This window comes from Leptinotarsa decemlineata, unplaced genomic scaffold (genome assembly GCF_025532065.1).
Source record: "Leptinotarsa decemlineata unplaced genomic scaffold, Ldec_3_MD MMD2_tig00078422_RagTag_RagTag, whole genome shotgun sequence".
Taxonomy (NCBI): Eukaryota; Metazoa; Arthropoda; class Insecta; order Coleoptera; family Chrysomelidae; genus Leptinotarsa; species Leptinotarsa decemlineata.
Genome location: NW_027412747.1, coordinates 17,827,360 through 17,848,628, shown reverse-complemented (window position 1 = coordinate 17,848,628; position 21,269 = coordinate 17,827,360). Strand labels below are relative to the sequence as shown.

Below are 21,269 nucleotides of genomic sequence, written 5' to 3'. Positions count from 1 at the left end.
ATTTCCTCAATATCCCATTTAACTACATCACTTATCACAACATCGCCGTCGAAGATATCCATCCGCAAAAAAACAAACCTCAGAATCCGCCTTTCGACATTTTTACCAGTGTAGCATAACAGGTGTACTCTCGTTGGTACCCACCGTGGTTGAATCCATAGGAAGGCCCGCTACAGTGTCCCAGTGACCTACTTCGGCTGTTCCGATGGCCGACAGACGATCGAATGCATGTCTTCAGTCTCTGCCGGGTCTGTCACAATCGGAGGTACTACTACCGTGCGGAAGTACTACTGCGACTGCTGAAATATCGCGAAAAAGTACCAAGACTGAAACAAGTGACACTCCATGACACGCGATGATTTATTGTTCCGGTAATTGCTGATTCGGTACTAGTTTTGATTTTTTATTCGGGTGTCATCTTCGAAACTTCACAATGAAGTTGGATTTGATTGTGGGTTTGTGTTTACTTGGTTGTTTTGTTGCGGCTGTGAATATTGAGCGGATAGGAAATAACAACAGAGGTAAGGCCATTGCTCATTGGACACATACATAATTTACTTGTGATATACTGTTTGGAACCTTTGGTGTAGTAATGAATATTACTGGAGTTTTTTCCCAACACCAAATCGTTATTTTTACACCTCGACACGTGTTTCGATCACCAAGTGATCATCTTCAAGAGGAAGATAAAACTAATAACTACTCAAAACTAAAGCTACTTATACTAATCAGGTACATCATACAGGTGGGTAATCAGTAATACCACCCTAAATTAATTTCACAATTGGCCTTTCTATTATTTACAATATGTCCTTATGTATGTTTAAATGTTACAGATATATATAGAACAATTTTCAGCTATATAAAATTAGTTTCACAATATTGCCTATCTAAATATATTTACAATGTGTCTTTTTGTAGTAATCAGTAAACCCAACAATATTATTTCAACAAGCTATATTGTATGCTATTTGGTATTGGTTCGCTGTCGTTATTCATAATATTATTATGTTTACTTATTTCCACACTCTCATAGGCATCTAGTTGCCTGTTGTTATTAACTTATCTAACTAATCTTAAAGAACTGAAGTCTATGGAATAGTTTTATTGCAAAATATGATGGGCGACTGCTGATTTTTCAGGTCTTCCATATTTTAAGTGTGCTATGTGTTCCTTATATCTCACTTTAATAGATCTTTTTGTCTGTCCATAATATTTTGCATCGCAGTCCTTACATTCATAAGTCTGGAATTTACGAAATTGAATACACATCTGACAAAATAGACTTGGAAATATAACACCTACCACTTTTTTTCTGAATATTCTAATACTGAATAAAAACTGTTATGAAGTGAAAATCTGAAAATTATTTTAGTTAGTTCTTCAATATGTGAAGCATTGTTTGAAACCTTTGAATATTAATGGGGTTTTATCCCAATACCAAACCATTATTTCAACACGTGTTTCGATCTCCAAGTGATCATCTTCAAGAGGAAGATTGAACTAGTTTAATCTGCGAATCTTTAATTCGCATTCCAAATGGAATGCGAATGTGAGGCACTGAATCACAGGAGGCAGGCAATATATGGACGTACGAAATTACGTCCAGAAGAATATGACGAACATCCAACACGGAACCTGTACAAACTAGTACAGGGAACGAGACTGATGGAATGGGTGTCATGAGGAGATGGGAGAATGAACGCAATAAGCCTAAGAGGCTGCAGTGTTTTCTGGAGACTTGGGCTAAATGGACGAATCAGACAGCTCCCAAGGTACCAAAAAAAATGCTACAACAAAGTAGTGTATATAAAATATTCGTATAAGTTGTTATAAAGGTTATTCTTACCTAGATGGGGGGAGTACTAAATGAAATAGGAATTTGGGATTTGAATATTGAGAAAATTGAAAAAATTCAAGCAATTGAAATAAATCTGGTCATTCAAGGGGATTGTTTGTGTGTTTCTAACTACTTTATTGATGAGAAAACCTTACTTATATTCAAGGTCCTCCCTTTATCAGAGATGCGTAAAAATGTTATGTCTGCGTCTGAATTGAAAATGTAGTTTTGGTTGACGATATGGTTGGCGAAGGAGCCATTAATTTCTGACTCACAAATACATATGTATAAATTTCGTGGAGACGACATTGTTTTAATTCTGATTCTGATTAATTACCCCCACTTTGAGTTTTGGACTATTTCTCAAACATAATTAATTGTCATCACACGCAAAGAACATTGGAGAAAAACTTTTTCATCATCCCACGAAAATTGTTGAAAAAAATGAATGAAAAATGTTCAGAATTGAATTTTCATTCAAACTGGATTACACGAAAATAAAATACTTTGATATGAACAATGAGTTATACCAAAAACATTTTTTCCTATTTAGTTTGTACTCCAAACATTCGTTATGTATTTGAAGAAGTAGGGATGGTGGAGTGGAAAACCAAAACCTTTTTGTTCCAAAAATTTTACTACTTTGACTGCATTCACTGGTCACAAGCGAATTTGTTCTTCAATAGTATATATTTTGGTATATAATAAAATATGTCAACAAAATTGAATTTGAGCATTTCATCACTTCCGTTATATAAACATACTTACTAGTTTGGAAACTGACGAAACATGACGAAATTTCTCTCCAGATATACAGTAACTATACTAGCACCTCCGCGTGCTTGATTATTAAAAAAATTAACAAAACAACGTAGTTGAACGCCATTAAGTGAATAACGTTATAAGAAATTTTCGACAGCATAGAAGCGTGGTCTTATTAGTTTCAACAATTTGTCTTCATAATTCATATTTATGATGTCAGTTTCCATTAGCTTGTTCGATTTTTATAACAGATGTGAAGCTACTGAAATAATATCATCGAGGCCAAAATTGGGTTACAAAAAAAGGAAAAATAAAATGTTCAAAACAAATGAATGATGATGGGTTGTTTTTCCCCCACATACACCAAATTTCTGTTGTTTGGTGTGCTGAGGTCATACTTGGTCTGAAAATGATAATAGGAAAGCGGTATTGAATACCAGTTTTTTACGTTTAAATATTTAAAAAGATAAAAGTTTTGTACGCAAGTCATTTTTTGCGGAAGAAAATCAGTTTTTATTGATCTTCTTTGGGTATCTTAACCTTCCACAATCTGAAAAATATGAAAATTATGATGGAGAACTTTATACACGTGTAGAAAGGGCAAACTTTTTCGTTTACCACGATAAGTTATTGTATGAATTCTTCATATGTCTGCGTGTTTGATTTCTCAGATTCTTTTTTAATAGTCATGATCATTAAATACCAAAAATTAGTGAGAAATAGAAAATTTTTCTAAACGACAATGCCATTTATCAATTGCAGTTAACTTTCGTTAGAGACTTGAAATGGTAATCATATTTACAATGGGAATATAGTCAAGAAAAGGTCCTTTGCTCCAAGATAAAGCTATAAAAGACAGTGATATCAGTTACCTCGGAATGTAAATAAAAACGGAAAGATAATAATTATGCTACTCTCGGTATTCCACCGATGATTGTCTATCACACGTTTCAAAAATACTGGTTGGGAGCATTAGTTGAGATAGTAGATTTAATGACGGGAAGTAGAGAATTATGGTACCAAATTTGTGTACATATTTTTACCAGAATATAGAATTCATAGCAAAGTCTTGTACAAGGGAAAAAAGTATGAGCTGTTAGGTACAAATTTTTACAAATGAAAAAGTAACAATTCATTTCACCGTAATTTTTTTTATCAAAACATTTTTGAATTAGGTCTTTTTTAAATAAAGATCTGAAATGAAATTAGAGACGACTGCAATCTTATTATCAGTTATTTTCAGAAACTGACCACAATAATGAACACGAGAATCAACAAGCAAAGGGGGAGCAATCGAATTTGTTTTCATTGTCTGAGATAACTAGAATTTAGCTCTATTGACTAACAATTCCTTCACATATCATTATTGGAGCGAAGTGTAACATACTGGGTAATTTATTTGATTGAAACGTTTAATCCGAATTATTATTTGATGTTAGAAAATTTGACAAGATTGTATATTTGAAGTAGAATGAATTGAATACGGTGTGTTCCAGGGAAATTGTAGTAGCCTGAATTTTATCAGTTCGGACTTTTATTGTCTAAGATGATATAAAATGATTTGAAAATCCTGAAAAAGTCAATAAAATTAAAAAGAATAGCTGCAAATAACAATTATATCAATCAATATTGATTTTGAACAGATTTTAAACAGAATATAAAACCTGAACTGAAATTACAATAAAATAAAATACAAGCAACAACTGACAATCGAACAATTGAAAACAATAAAATGAAATGAAAATGATGAAGATCCATCAACTTGTGCTTCTGAAGTCACGGAAGTTATCATTCATGGATGCATATAGGTATTCCTTCTTTAATGAAACGACCTTCTAACGGCAAACCTTGGTTCAACCAAAATTGCGACCAAGCTGTTGCCTCAAAAAATCTCGCCTGCTGGCAGTGGCACAAAAATGCCCGAACTTGGTTTGTCAATGCGCAACTGCTGCAAACTCAGGATACATGAAAACAAATAACTTAACAATTAGAGAATTAGGGATGAACTGCTTGCCAATCCCAAAGGGTCTAGATCCTTCTGGTCTGTTAGTCAGAGCTTCTCAAAATTCATAATTCCACCACTAACACAAGCGGATGTTTCAATTGCAACAACAGCCATAGAAAAAGCAAATCCACCAGCTGAACAACTTGAGTCCCACTCCACAGTCGAATTTCTGTGAAAGGCACCACCCATTATTCCCACACTAGAGTGAAAGAGCTGATTGAAGAGAAAATAGCAGTGAGATCTTATTGGATTCAGCTATGTTTCTAGGTTCAAAAATAAGTGGTGCAATTCAGATATTTTTTGGCAACCACTAATGAATCCACAATACAGGAAATTACTTTTCGACAGTGTCTGGTCAAGCGAATTTTGGAACAGCTCAATATCAACAAGGAGTCTGGTCCTGATGGAGTGCCCGTCATCGTACTTGAGAAGTGGGCAATTGAACTCGCACCAGTATTTTACAGACGTTTTAACCTGTCTTACAGAAAAGGGGTTCATCCTCCATGTTGGAAGATTGCTCGCGTTTAGACTTTCTCTAAAAAGGGCAAGAAAACTCTTCCAAATAACTACAGACCAGTCGCTTTACTATCAGTGATATCAAAAATCATGGAGAAAGTCGAAAACCACCATATCCCCAAATATTTGGAAGGCTTCAACATCTTGAGCGATCATCAATATGGCTTCCGGAACAGGCGATCTTCTATCGTATGTCACCCATATTTGGAATAATGCAATGGAGAAACATGAAGAGTCAAAAGCTGTTGCGCTTGATACTTCTAAGACCTTTGACCGAGTGTGGTATGAGGATTTGCTGGCCAAACTACGATGCTATGGCTTGTCGGATCGATTTTGTGTATGGCTATTCAGCTTCCTGAAAGAACGTTTCTTGCAAGTGGCCGTCAATGGATGTCTTTCGAATACTTTCACCATCAACGCTGGTGTCCCCAGGGATCCATATTGTCTCCAACCCTCTTTTTATTGTATATCAACGACCTATTGAAATGAATAAAGAATCCAGCATATTGCTTTGCTGGCGACAGCACACTTGTCTTGTTATTACATTTGGAATCCAGGACATTGGCTGCGGATGCACATCTTCAACGGCAGCAGTAAGTTGATTATCTTAATGAGGATCTGGAAATAATTTCGAATTGGGGCGAAAGTAATCAGGTTCAATTCAATGCCACAAAAACCCAGGCATCAGTTTTCGTCGAAAAGATAAATGTCTTCGAACCGGATATAATAATATCAGGTCATATAATTCCGCTTTCTGCTTCGATAAGATTGTTGGGGGTTAAAATGGACAACAATATGTCTTGGCACAATCATGTCGCTGAAATTGCAAAAGCTTGGACACTATTCCGAACCAGAAAACTGTACACACATCAGCTACATTCAAGGCTCTATAAAGCTCTGACCAGACCTTCTTTGGAGTATTATTCTTGTAATAACTGCCTTTGCGATAGTTAACGAAAAATACAATTTTATTCATAAAGATTGTGGTCGGTTTTTCGGTATCAATAGTTTTTCAACAGAGTAAGCGTTGAATTTAAATTATGATTGTTGAACCTTGAAAGCATTATTATGTTTCTTTCGGTCAGACTGAACAAACGTATCCTGTTGATGAGCTATAATACTGGGAACGCAAAAAATGCAAGCTATGAGTTTGCATTTCAACTTCGTGGACAGGAAGTTCGGCCATATCTGAATAGGTGGGTCCGAAAATTTATTTAAAATAGAAAACTGACCAATGACTTCGAAGATATAGGTCTTGAGTAGGAGGGTTATGGGAAAATTCGGGAATATTAAACAAAGATCAGATCAATCAGGGAACGGTACAAGAGAGGTATATTAGGAACAATTTTTCGGACTTGAGGATACTAGAGAGTTGGTTAATGGACATGGTTGCGATCGGTCAGTTGCGGGGAGTTGCGGAAGAGACTTGCATGAAGTAGGTGGCGAAAGTGAATTCCTATAGAGCAGTTAGGAAAGTCAGTTGAGAAGTCAGTCACATTCCTTTGCGTTCGATGGTTAATTTGAGAGAGTCGCGAAAGGAAGTTGCGAAAGTCAGTTGCGGAAGAGGGTCGCGAAAAAAAAGGGGCTGTGCGAAAAAGGATTTTTTTTTCGATGGTGAAATTCCAGTAAATTGTGGTTAGTGAGTTGATTGTGGTGTTGCGTTTTGTGGCACTTACATCGGTTGTGTATTTTACACGGATACCGGACCAGAGAGGGAGATCAGAACCCAGCATAGTAACGTTAGTCGATTTGGATTTTTTTTACTAACCCCCATGTCGGTATAGAGAGAGAGGATGCCATTTTAATTTTGTAATAATTGCCATTTTAATTTTTCATATGTGTAATAACGATTAGTACGCAAGGGTTTGCAGCCAGGCAATTTCAAATAATTATTACGAATTATAATCAACTCGTTCAGTATTGAAAACTGAATCGAGTTCATCAGCCTCTCATGTAGCTGCCCTGAAGAGAAATGCTCCAATTCCTGCTCCATCATTGTCGCCGACCATGCAGAGAAGGGAATCCGAACTTCTGATGACTTTATCGGATCCATCCGGTATCATTTTGTTACCTAGACACTTCAAACTCAAAAGTCCATGACCTTCCTGTTGTAAGGGAAGTACAACTGTGAAACGGACGATTTGGGATGCATCATTTTTCAGGTCTTTACGCCGAATTGATATAGCTCCTCGCTCACCGGAAATCAACTCAAATATAGATTTAACAACATTATTTGTTGAATAGTTGAATAACAATTTCGGTAGTGACAAGGTCTAAAGATGTACTGTGAAAGTACTGAAGAATTATCCATATAAATATCTATCTATATTGTTAAATTTCCATGTTGAATGTTATTCTTCCACATTTACATGTACATTCTGGAAACTAAGTATCCACAGAATCAACCTGAAACTTTATTATTCGTCCTCACGTCATCGCTCATCACTGTGACTGGCCTATTAACGAAATGATTCTGATTTATTAAATGCTTTCGATTTTTCGATTTTGAGCGTGGCAAGAGAAAGATATTCGCTCTGCGGTTGAACAAGTGGGTGGTCAACTATCTTCCAACAATCACCTTTTTATAATTACTCCGGTACCGTCACACCCAGCGACCAAGCAAGAGGAAGGTATTTAAAGATATCAGTGAAGTTGAAATATATGGTAGTAGGCAGAGTAGTTATGTGGACCGTTAGGATTACATGAACAATGTGTGTCAGGGGGTCATCATATTACAAGTCTTGAAGACTACGTAAACTGCGTGTCCTTGGCGATATCGCGGACTTGTCTCGATTTCAAATACCTTTATTGTTGGGATCACGATAGTGTGATTGAGTAATTCACACCGTTTGACACTGAAAAAATACCTGAATATAGAAATATATCCCTCCAGCTAACGTTGACGGTTCAAAGGTCAAAACACTTCCCATTCAAATATGAAAATTCGAAAGTTATCGACGAGAACTTATTAGAATTCAGAACTCAAAAGTGATCAGAATGTTTTGTGAATTTTTAATTATCGAAACATATAAAAAAGAAAGTTATACAAATTATGAAATTATGAAACAACAAAAATTAATTGGCGCTCCAATAGGCCATTGCTTGTTCAGCTGCAGGAAAACACGGAAAAACCTGCAGCACAACATCATCTGAAGATTCTGATCTACCAATGTCCTTTCTCCAATAAATTCAAGATATCGCCAAAATATCGTCAAACTTAAATCAGTCCGTTTCGTCTTTGATCAATGCGTAATAATGACCAGATTCAACGCCAGAACCAGAGTGAACAATGACAGCATGAAGATTATGATACTGGTCTGCTAGATTGAAGTGTTCATCTATTTCGAACCTTCGTAAGAGTTTGGTGTTTCCGTCAGAACTTGAGTCATGTTTGAAGATCATCAGTATTATTATTTGATTGACTGGTGCCTCAGCTTTACTTGTTTTCTTATTATAGTCACCCCCGTTATCATTACTGCTAGTCATCACCCGTTATCATTACTGCTAGTTGAGGTTCTAAAAAGTCACATACGTTTTTGCTACCTCTTGAACATGTACCACAAAGTAAACTAGTGAGGATTTTTCCAGCAAAAGATCTGTAAAGACAAGACGAGATACTAAGGATAGGTGTATTGGTGATATTAGTATGGAATATGAGTTACTTCCTTAGTTGATAGAGTATTCTAAATTACAAAAAGTACATGGTCCTTTTGATTCAGTTTTGAACTTTTAGGCGTTTAGAAATAATAACTAGTGAAAAATGTCAACTAGAAAACTGAGATTTCAACATTTTGAATAACCTAGGGATTACTGGGTTACGGACATGATATATTAATTAGTTAGCTATAATTGTAAATATACAGGGTGTTACATAAGTACGTTGAAATATTCAAGTGGCGTATTCCTGAGATAATTTTTAGAAAAAAGTTTAAGTGAACTTGCGTCCGAAAATGCTTCGTTTCGGAGATACGGGGTGTTGAAATTGAATTTTTTTCGCTTTTTGAAAATAATTCTTGCAAAAAATCAGTTATTTGCACGAAATTCGGTACCCGGGGTTTTTTTGACGTGGGAAATCATAATTTCGTATTGATTTTCATATAACATTCAGAGGGCGCTGCGTACGCTGTCATTATTCATTTCAAATTGCCCTAACTTTTTTGACAGTAAACCTTTGGTACTTTTCATGAAAAAACCTAATTCCCACATCTTTTCCAAGTAAAAAAGGTTCACCTCCCCAACAACGCTGGGGGTGATCGTTCTCGAGATATCTACAATTTTCTATATCGATACATATTACTTAGCTCCTAGAGCGCTAAGTGAAGTTGCTGAGAACATTACAAAAACTAAGTATGTGGTGGATCTCGTCAAAATAAACAACTTTTTCTATAATATGTTTTATGAAAATAACTAAAATTGCAAAAAACTTATGACAAAAACCTACCATGTATTGAAAAATTTCAACAACTTCACTTAGCGCTCTAGGAGCTAAGTAATATGCATCGATATAGAAAATTGTAAATATCTCCAAAACGATCACCTCCAGCGTTGTTGAGGAGGTGTACCTTTTCTTACTTGGAAAAGGTGTATGAATTAGGTTTTTTCATGAAAAGTACCAAAAGTTTACTGTCAAAAAAGTTAGAGCAATTTGAAATAAATCATAACAGTGTACGCAGCGCCCTCTAGATGTTACCTGAAAATTAATACGAAATTATGATTTCCCACGTCAAAAAACCTCGAGTACTGAATTTTGTGTAAATAACTTATTTTTTGCAAGAGTTATTTTCAAAAAGCGAACAAAAAAATTCAATTTCAACACCCCGTATATCCGAAACGTAGCATTTTCGGACACAAGTTCATATAGACATTTTTTCTCAAAATTATCTCAGGAATACGTCACTTGACTATTTTAACGTACTTATTGTACACCCTGTATTTTCTGCTACCCCTTATTAGTTCATGAAAAATTCATAAGAATACACTTTTTTCAAATAATAAATAATGTTTTGAGAAAAAAGACTCTTTGCTTTCTACTTTTCCATCGTGTACTTGTTTCAAAAATACGGCATTTTTTGACTTCTGAAAATCATGTCCGAAGGAACTACGAAACATTTTCTTGTCATCAAATTCTAATGAGAAACATAAAGTTTCCATTCAAAAGATTTTGAAACACAAGCACTGCAGAAAAATCCTTAAGGCGCTTTCAGAGCTATGCCTGTGCGAAAGTAGCGATTCACATTAGATTTGGATCGCTGGAGATTGAATCTATTTGGAAAAACGTTCTCAAGAAGTTTATTTTACATAAACGCAGTTCTCCAGATGAAGGAGTTCTTAAACAGTGAAGTTCGAGGTGTACTGAGTTGAACCTCATAACGATGAGCAGCTACAGTCCATCGCGTATTTACACTCTTGGTGGAAACAAATGTGCCAAGTCACTTGAACACTTTCCGTGAAAGTATCAATAGAAGAGTGGCAGATCTCTTCTCCAATGTTCCAAGCTATCAATCAATCAATCAATATGCTTTATTGTCTGAAGATTAGTATCTTATTGACAAAGTCTTGTAAAAAAATCAAATGAATGTCATAAAATATAAAAAATACAAACATAGCAATCTCACAAATAAAACATACGTGACATAAAATATAAAAAATACAAACATAGTAATTTCACAAATAAAACATTAAGAAGACAGATGAGTTATTATAGATGATGAACATTATAGGTTATCATGGCAGAATTAATGGATCGAATAATAAGCTTTTTTGATTAAAAGGTATTCAACTGTACTTCGAAACTTTTTGATATCTGTGCTATTTTTTTAAATGGTAGAAAAGTAATTATATACTTTAATACTTTCATAAATCAGAGAATGCTGAGTCATGGTGAATTTTGGAATAGGTAAGTAAAGCATATGGTTCTGCCTAGTGTTGTGACAATTTGTTCCGGGAGTGTACATGCTAGTTTTATTTTCATGAATTAAGCATACTGTTTCCATTATGTATAAATAGGTGACCGTTAATATTTTGTGGCTGATGAATAAAGGCTTGCAGTGATCTCTCGGCTTAGACTTTGTAAGGTATCTCAAATACCTCTTCTGTAGCTTAAATATCGTATTCTGTAATTGTAAACTACAATGGCCCCAGAAAGCTATTCCATAGCGAATATGAGATTCGATCAGTGCAAAGTAAGCCATTCTAGCTGTAGTGTACCCTAGTTCCTTTGATATCACTCTAATAACATAACATCCACTAGATACTTTTTCACTCAGATGGGATACATGTTCTTTAAAATTTGATTTATTGTCTATGTGAATGCCTGAGAATTTAGTGGGCTGTTTGTTTTCTTTGTAGTGGTTATCCAAATCTAAATCGTCTAGTATACATTTGAGTGTAACTAGTTTTGTTTTGTTCAGGTTGAAGCACAAGGAGTTTGCGTTACACCAGGCTTGAATTTGTTGAATATCTATTTTTATCGTATTTGATAGCTGATTAATTTCTTCAGTACTCCGTATAATAGTGGTATCGTCAGCAAATACAGTAAATTGTCCTACAATGTCAATGGTTATTAGATCATTTAGTATATCAAAAACATCACTGGTCCTAAAACAGACCATGTTTTATGTCACTGAGATCAGACTGTTCACTTGATGCATTCACCATCTATCGAAGTCCTGTCAAATATGAACCAAACCAGTTCAAATTCGTTCCTTTTTTCCCATAATGGCTAAGCTTCCGCAGCAGTGTCTTATGATCAACGCAATTGAAAGCTTATCAAGGTTGCACGTGAAATTCGCGTCTTCAATCAGGCTGATAACTACTTTTTGGATGGAATCCAGCAACTTCAGGGTATGTTTGGGGTAGAGCTCTATATATGAGAACAATATTCAAAAGAAGGCTCGGTTTGAGCTTTATAAAGCATCAAAAGTTGCTGAGGTGTGTACAGATTTCTGGTTCGGAACAGTGTTCCAAGCTTTTGAGAAACAGCCTTTGCAATTCCAGCGACATGATTGCGCTAAGACATATTGGTGTCCGTTTTAATCCCCAACAAACTTATCGAAGCAGGAAGCGGTATTGTCTGACCTGATATTATTATATTCGGTTCGGAGACATTTATCTTTTTGAAGAAAACCGATGCCTGGGTTTTTGTGTCATCGAATTGAACCTGGTTACTTTCACCCCAATTCGAAATCACTTTTAGATCCTCATCAGGATATGCAACTTCCTACTGTCGGTGAAGATGTGTCTCCGTAGCCGATGTCCTGGAATCCAAATGGAATGACGAGAAGTGTGCTGCCGTCAGCAAAGCGATATATTGGATTCTTTTCCAATGAGTCGTTGATATACAGTACGATGCAAATGTATGGAATAAATTCGATATTCACAAAAGGAGCGTCTTTCGGAAGAAATCCAAAAACAGGTCAACTTTAATTTTTGACGGCCCATCTCATGATATTCATATGAAAGACGTTTCGTCACCAGTGTTGGCATGATGACGTAATCGACAATTTTTTTAAATGCAAACAGGGGTCATGTGGCACCCCATTCAAAAGGTCTACTAGTTGTCTATTCAACGGTATAATGGTTTCAATATGTATTAATACAGGGTCAACCGAAATTATGTATTCAGAAGACTGGAATTACAAATAATAGTAATTCGTTGAACCAAATAATGCTATGCACCGCCACTGAGAATAAAGTATCGTACTGTCTTCTATTGTTTTTGTTGATTAGAAAAAAGAAATGGTGATAAAAGTCCTACACTCTACTTGAGATTAGTCAATGTCATTGAAGTGAAGTATCATTGAAGCGGTTGACATTATTTCTAGAAAAATATTTAAATCACTTATAATCTGGCAATGAAAGTAACAGAAACCCAAAGAATCGAAATTTTAATTATGATTGGCTGTGGAGATGAAGTAAGGACTCAGGCAGAAGTTCGTGATTTATTCAATGCGAAATACGCCAACCGAGAACCCGTTTCTCAATCAACAATAAGTAAAATTGAGAAAAAGTTTCGAGAAACGGGCCATGTTGAAGATCTCCCTAAAAGTGGTAGAAAATCAATTTCAGAAGTCCAAAAACTTGATGTGGTACTTGCGTTCCAAGAAAACCCCCATACCAGCACGAGGCAAGTCGCACTGGATAATAATTTACACCAATCGACTGTTGTAAGAGTGTTGAAAAAAGAAAAGTGGCATCCGTATAAAGTTCAGCTGGTCCAAGAACTGTTAGAAGATGACTTTGACAGAAGAGTCGAATTTTGCGAAATCATGATGGAGCGCTCGCACAGAGATCGGAGTTTCATACAAAATATAATATTTTCAGATGAAGCTACTTTTATGCTCAACGGTCACGTAAACCGTCAGACTTATCGATACTGGGCAAGAGAAAATCCACATTGGATGGAGGAGCATAGCACACAATATCCACAAAAAGTGAATGTTTGGGCCGGAATTTTGAACAACCAGATAATAGGACCATACTTTTTTGAGGAAAGCGTAACTGGTGCTCGGTATCTACACTTTCTTCAAGATTATCTGATGCCACAACTGAATCAGCTATTTCCAAATAGAAATGATTTGTGGTTCCAACAGGATGGGGCGCCCCCACACTACGCCGTTGATGTACGAACCTACCTGGATACTGTTTTCCGAGGAAAGTGGATAGGAAGAAGAGGGCCGATCGAATGGCCACCAAGGTCTCCGGATTTGACCCCGTTAGACTTTTTTATGGGGATACTTGAAGAGTAAAGTTTACCAAAATCGACCAAATGATTTAGAAGACTTGAAGGAACGCATCAGAGCGGAGATTGCACAAATAACCCCCGAAGTTCTCGGAAACGTTGGAAACGAATTCAGTGCCCGGCTTTCACATTGCATCATAGCTGAAGGTCATCAATTTGAACATTTATTGTAATTTTATTGTACTTTAATAAATAACATGTTTTGGTTCATCTTGTATAAATGAATATTGGCATGGATATACCGTTGAATAGATGATTAGTAGACCTTTTGAATGAGGTGCCACATGACCCCTGTGTGCATTTAAAAAAATTTTCGATTACTTCATCACGCCAACACCGGTGACGAAACGTCTTTCATATGAATATCATGAGATGGGCCGTCAAAAATTAAAGTTGACCTGTTTTTGGATTTCTTCCGAAAGACGCTCATTTTGTAAATATCGAATTTATTCCATACATTTGCATCGTACTGTATAATAAAAAGAGGACTGGAAACAATACGGATCCTTGGGGACACCAGCGTTGATGGTGAAAGTATTCGAGATATATCCATCAGCGGCCACTTGCAGGGAATGTTGTTTCAGGAAGCTGACCGTGCCACACACGGTCAAAGGCATCAGAAATATCAAGCGCAACAGCTCTTGATTCTCCATATTCCAAAATCACTTTTCAAACATATATTTCAAACCTCTATTCAAAACCTCTGTTACGTTAAAAATTGTTTCAGTTCCGTATAGACATTCGTCTGAAAAATTCATGCAATATTGATACTGTAGTTGAAAACAAGCAATTTTTCTAATCACTAGAAATGCAATACTCTTTTTGACACACGTTTCATCAACTGAGTTGGTGTTCTCAGGCGAGATGAAGACGTTCCTTCAGAATAGATTGACTCCAAGTAGGTTGCAAAAAAAACTTAAAACTGTTTTGAACCAGCTTTGGAACTTCCAAAATCTATGGTACGGAACTGGATCAGGAAAAGGGTCAATAAGAAACTGCAATCTTTCTCCTGAAGATGATCACTTGGGAATAAAAAATAACGGTTTGGTGTTGGGTTGAAACTTCAATAATATTCATTACTACACCAAAGTTTACAAACAGTGTATCACAAGATACTTTGAAAGTACTAAAGAAATACAGCTTAGAAGACACATGAAAAAACTTTCAACAAGAGACAATCTGGAAAAATTAATGGAAATCTCTTTAATGAACTGAATGAAAACACTTTCATCTAATTTCCACGACCGCTTTCGGGTTTTATCCCAATATCAAGTATAAAACTGACAAATATATTTGAAATCTGAAAATGAGGTTATATAGAATGATTACGGGGGTACTCATAACAAAAACCTTAACTGCAGGTAATGTAACAAAGAAACAGAGACTGAGTGTCATGTTTTTTGTGAATATAAAGCACTGGGTCTTAGGAAGCGAAAAATTCATGGACAAACCAAATTATAGCCAGGAGAATATGACAAATCTCTAACGAAGGACCTATTCGAACTGGAACATGAACCAGATTGTTGAATATTTTGATATAGATAGAAAACATATTATATATGCTTATAAAAAAGGATAATTGGGTAACAGTATCAATTTTTTTTAAAACAAATTTTTGTCGATATTTAGAATTTAATTGAAACCTTCTTCAGGGCTCTGTAACAATGTATTTTCATAAACATACCTTCCACAAAACTTATACGATTATTATTCTTTCAAGTTTACAAGAAATAATGGGTTCTTTCGAGTATATGAGTATCTAATATGTCTAATGGTTTTTAAAATAGTAATATTGACACGGAGAAACTACTTTTCGGTGAGAAATTTAATTGAGAACTAATTATTTTTTGTGAAATTTGGACGATAGTAATCGTATCAATTTTGTGGTAGGTATGTTTATGAAAATTCATTGTTACAGAGGCTTGAAGAATTTGATTGACTTCGAAATGTCGGCAAGGACACAATTGTTTTTTTTTAAGACAATTCGATCCTGTTACCCAACCAACCTTTCTTCAGAAAAATTATTGAATCACTAAGCTAGTTATATATATATATATATATATATATATATATATATATATATATATATATATATATATATACATATATATCAATGTGAATGAAATCACCAAAACTATTGTCGGTGAAACTTCCAAAAGGTTATACCAATGTGCTAAAGAACATGTGCTGAAGAACAATCTGAAGTTTGGGAACTTCAAATTTTTAAATGAGGAACATATTTTTTAACCTTACTGGACATTGTTTCATGATCACATCTGTTGAAATTCTGGGTTCCACTAAAACAAAAACTACCTGTTTTTTTGGTATACAAATAGTCAATGATCAACAAACATTTCAATTAACGGAGATGAATCATTTGAGAATATTGACTATAACAGAAGATATACGTTATTCCGAATATCATAATAAACGTCCCAGAGATTTTGAAAAAATAGTTCTTGATACTGTTGGCACTGTTGGTACTGATGAATTACTTCACCAAACATGTTAGGTATCTAAACAGAAGTTCCTATATCGTCGTCAGGCAGCTGTTTCCTAATCGTGATTTGCTCAACACAAACTCAAAACATAGACTATGCGTGTCACTTATCATGTCAAAAGTTCTTATTGCGACAGTAATTATGGACCTGTTTTGACAGGTATCGTTTGGTATCTGGAGATATGATAATTGACCATATATCCTCAGCCATGCAAGAATCCGGATGACTAAAAGTTGAGAAACTTAGAACACTGCTTCTACTCACCAACACAGATAAAGTTTTGATATTTTGTCAGCCTGATTACTTACTGAAGGAGCTTAGAACATTCTCAACAATAAATAGTTTCACCACACGGAAAAACGGAACAGTTCAGTTTTAGTCATCCCCAAACAGTAATCTTCCACCGTCACCCGCTACTTGTCGTATAATACACCCAAACATTATACTACCCTGTGAGTTTCGACCTTATACAATTGAAAATGACTGAAGACTTACACTAGCTAGTCTTTTGTCCGTTCCTGACCTGGAAATACAAAAAAAGAATTTTCCGCAGCGGTTGCTTAGATCTTGTCATCACATTATGACTGTGTTATTATTCAATTATTGCTATTTCCAGGTTGAGTTCAAAAACAGCCTTAGCTGAAAGTTGGTTTTTTTTCTTTTTGTCTGTTCTAATCGTACTTTTTATGGTGAATAAAGACATATTGTTATTATTATCTAAATTGAGTACCTCGTTCTTTTTCTTGTCATTGAAGCGTTTATTCATCCAGGAAAAAATGAATCTCTAGTGAAAAATTCATTCATTCAAATGTATTGAAATATTTGTGTGGGAGCTCATCATCTGACTGTCAGATTCAAATGAAGTACATGAATCCAAGAGATGAGAGTAGTTCATGTAACGTTATTCACAGTTAATAGTCCATGAAATGTTTGTTATTAAATAATAATCAAGAATGCGAGGCCAATTAAACATGCGTTGCGTTGGTAAGTGATATGTAACATGAAGATGAAATAACGCGAAACCAGCTTTTACTGCAATTACGCGATAAAATCAGAGCGCCAGAAAAAGTGACAACAATTAATATGTTTGGAAAAACAGTAGATGGAAATGAAATATCTACAACAAAATAGTAAAGAAATTCTATTATTTGCTTCAGTTCGGAAGTTATTATGTTGCACGCTTTACCAGACCTACATTCATAATAGGTCCAAATTAATTGACGCATATCAATGATTTCTGTATTTGGTTAAATCAGCAGGAATCCTTACAGCGCAGCGGTCTGTTGCAAAGCCAATATTCGATATCGATAAAAAAAAAACGATTATTCAATCTCTACATTTTTCTGCAGCTTGCACTGTAGGGCAGTTAGTTGAAAACAAAGCCCCGTGTTTATTTTGGATGAGCAACGTTTTGAGTTTTCTGTCGATCCTGTATCTGTAGAGTAGGGAGGGGGAGTGTAGACTCACAGCCACATGTGACCCATTGTACATCCTCCCGAAGAGTTCTCCTCCTAGATCATCGTCTATCCTGTCCTTTCCAGGAAGGTGGACAGGTCACTGGGAGACATCTCCTTTATATTGGCAGGTGTAGGCGAAGACTCGCCTCTTTGGCAACCTTGAGGTGTCTCACGGTGGCCTCCGCGGAGGATTTGAAAAGTGCAGCGACATCAACCTTCTTGGGGTTCCCTCCGTGGAGGGAAAGAGAGAGCTTTCCTGTAGGGGCAGCCGGTTCCTTGCCTTTATTCAAGGCGGAGCTCTTGGCACCCGCCGCAGTAGTTGCCCTTGCTGTTGGAGATGGAGTTGGGGAGGAGGAGGATGCACTTATAGTTGCCGCCACTCCTGCATTCGTTCTCTTTCTCCTTTTGGCCTTGACGTCGCAAATGCGCTTACGCCTTGGCCTTTGTATTACATCACGAGGTGATCTGCTATGTCCAGCCTCATTCCAAGCACTAGATTGGGGTGGACATTTCTGTTCATCACCAGCCATCGCCTGAGAATGAGGTGACCACTTCTGTCCAGCCTCGGGATTGGTTTTTCTTTTTGTTGTTTCATTCATGTGTGTTCTCGGGAGAAGCAAGAAAAGAGTTGATCACCTCTGGCAGAGCCCTGCATTACCAGAGGTAGGCTGATTACGATGAGGTTTCGCACGGTTCCCCAAGGGGGTCGTTCGCGACCGCATATCACTCTGCGGCTATTCAGCTGTTGGCACGATTCCTCACACCTTAGCTTGGGTAGGCTGGTCCACGGTGACATGTTTTGTAAAGGCTTTTGGGTGGGTTTCAGTTCTCCTTACCCTATTTATTTCCGCCATTGATCAGGAGTCCAGCGACACCTAGTCCCCTGGCCGTTCCCCTATCCGCCACCTGGGGACGCGCCCGATGGGTAGCCCAACCCACGAGTTCTGTCGATCCTATAGATGGCGTAATCGTAAGGAAAAACCATCATGCTTATTTATAGTCAGGTTCATTCTTTGAGAATAGTTATGTTCGACAATGTCGTCGAAGTTCAGTCTGATACCACTGATGAGACTTATAGGAGATCAGAACAGCGTTATCTGGTGTTGAATTACGAATGCTTTGTTTGAGCTATTGTTACATCTATTTATATTGAAGTGAAGGTTGTAGAAGAAGACAGATATCATTCTTTCTTGTTTATCATGCGTAAGCAAGGTTTGGATTTTCTGTTACCATAGATGGGGAAGTATTAATTTCATAAACTACACCTCACGATTCGAACCTCACATAATTTATTTTCAAGAAATATCACATATTTCGCTAACATAATAGCTTTTTCGTAGTGAATGATATACGTTATTAGTACGATTTGTCATTGCCTGTCTGATAGGTCCAGGTCCTGGAGTATTCCTTGTGACATTCTGATGGCCCAATAAATAGACATCTAAACGATTCATATCAGGACTGCGAGCTGACCAATTTCAAGTTCCTGCACGTCCAATTCAGTGATTAGGGAAGGTGATGTCGAGATGCCGTATAGGCATGTTAATCTTGCTGGTAGAAAAATGGGTCAATTAGAAAGTCGCCAATCATTCCTACCCAAAGTTTCGTTCTGTAGTTAGAAAACACCCTGCATAAATGATATTTCAAAAGACTTGAATAGAATTATTTCATTCAAAGATTACGAGAAGACATTTTTGATGAGTGATCAAATCTCAAATTGTGAAATATGAAAGAGCCAGATCTTAATAAAAATACTCTAGTGGAACTAGAACATCACTATTCAAGTAGGAGCACAATACGTAGTTGATAATGCCGAAAATGTTGAAAAAAAAAACAGCTAAAACAAAATAATGAGTGTTAGAAATATCTCTGATCAGTATATGAATTGGAAAGGGACCAATGATATGGTTTCCTACAATCCCTGCCCAAACATTAACATTTTGAGGGCGTGTGTTCTTCTCTCATCCAGTGAGAATTTGACCAGTAGCAAAGACCGTTAATGGACAAAGTACACTCATCAGAAAACATAACGTCTTCTAATTGGATGATATTGTTATCCAACATGTTCATCATTTACTCACAAAAATAAGTTCTTCTCTAAAATCGTCTTTCTTCCATGAGCTCCTGAGTGGGTATCATTTTGTAGGAATGCATTTTATTTTGTTTTAATATGTTTACTATCGATGTATGGCTAACATTGGATGTAGTGGATGCCTGTCTACTCGATGTATGTGGGTTTTCCCCAAACTCAAGTTCATCACTCATTGCATTGGCAGCTGCTTTTCTTATCTGCCCCACAGATTTCTCATAATAGGCAAACTGCTTCCTGTTGCGTTCGGGTTTTATCTCCGTAACCAATCATTTGTAAAACTGTTATTTTATGCATTTCCGTTAATCGAACCATTTGTCAGACTTGAAGTTAACGAAATTTAAACTCAAATTGAAAAACTGGCAACTAATGTTGTAACATACAAAACTGCACGTCGTCTTGATTTCAAACAGGTTGGAGCTTGGCTCCCTTACCCTTTGGACTGATGTTTCCCAGAAGGACAAATGAGTCATAACTGATGGTGAGTGTTGATGGTATGGTCCTCAGACATCAGTGCCGGCCTTCACGGTGTACCCCTACCTGGCTGGGGTGGGTTGGATGAAAAATTCGACAGAGTGTCGGGGCCTTCTATATCGGGAGGGGTCGTCTACAGTATAATCTATAGCTTCCCCGACAAATAACATACAAATCAAATTGACAAGGCGTTTTAAACTAACGTTGCCACGAAAATGTTTTACAGTTTTTTGAAGGATACCATCTAAAACGAACATTGCTATGGTTTTTGCTTACTTTCTTATTATTAATACTTCAACATGAAATAAGTTTTGAGTATACTGCAATAATTTCTGATAACCACATGATTTTAATTTTATTTATCTTAATTGTTGCAATAAACTTGAAAGCGATAATATTTTTGAATAGAGAATGAAGAGACCTTTCGAACGATATATCACAAGTCTATACTTCCCATTAAAAAATTTAGGAGTTGTACCTGTCATTTGACGGGAGTTGAAGGTAGGGAATGAAGTATGTCGAATTATAATTTAAATTTGATGTTTCGGGATTTTGTTAAAATGTATAATGAATTTATTCCGTTTGGCTTTTACACACTGCATAAGTATAAAATGGCCCCAGTCAATTACAGAATATTCTAAATATTTCAAACGTTTATAATCCAATTTAATGTGAGGAATGTATTTGGTTGAGTGAAGTTTAGTTTGTAATAGCTCGTGTTACTTCAATTGACATATTCTGAAGTGTCAAGTGTGCTGCTGTTTTCTTTTCAGTCAGCTCTTTCATTTTCTAGTATCTTAATATTCATCCTAGCATAAACCCGATCTAACCCGACCGTTACAAATAACGCAACCAAATGAGAGTCTTCTCGAGTAAACAAAACGA

General features: G+C 36.2%; 1 protein-coding gene across 1 annotated transcript in view; it reads left to right on the top strand.

The window, feature by feature from the left end:
- The first annotated feature begins 253 nt into the window (after window positions 1–253).
- Window positions 254–21,269, top strand: part of flz (transmembrane serine protease filzig) — a 78,556-nt gene continuing 57,540 nt past the window's right edge. The window contains exon 1 of the mRNA XM_074186044.1: window positions 254–521. Within this exon, the coding sequence (XP_074042145.1) occupies window positions 434–521 (88 nt within the window). The 5' untranslated portion in view covers window positions 254–433. The remainder of the gene's footprint in view (window positions 522–21,269) is intronic.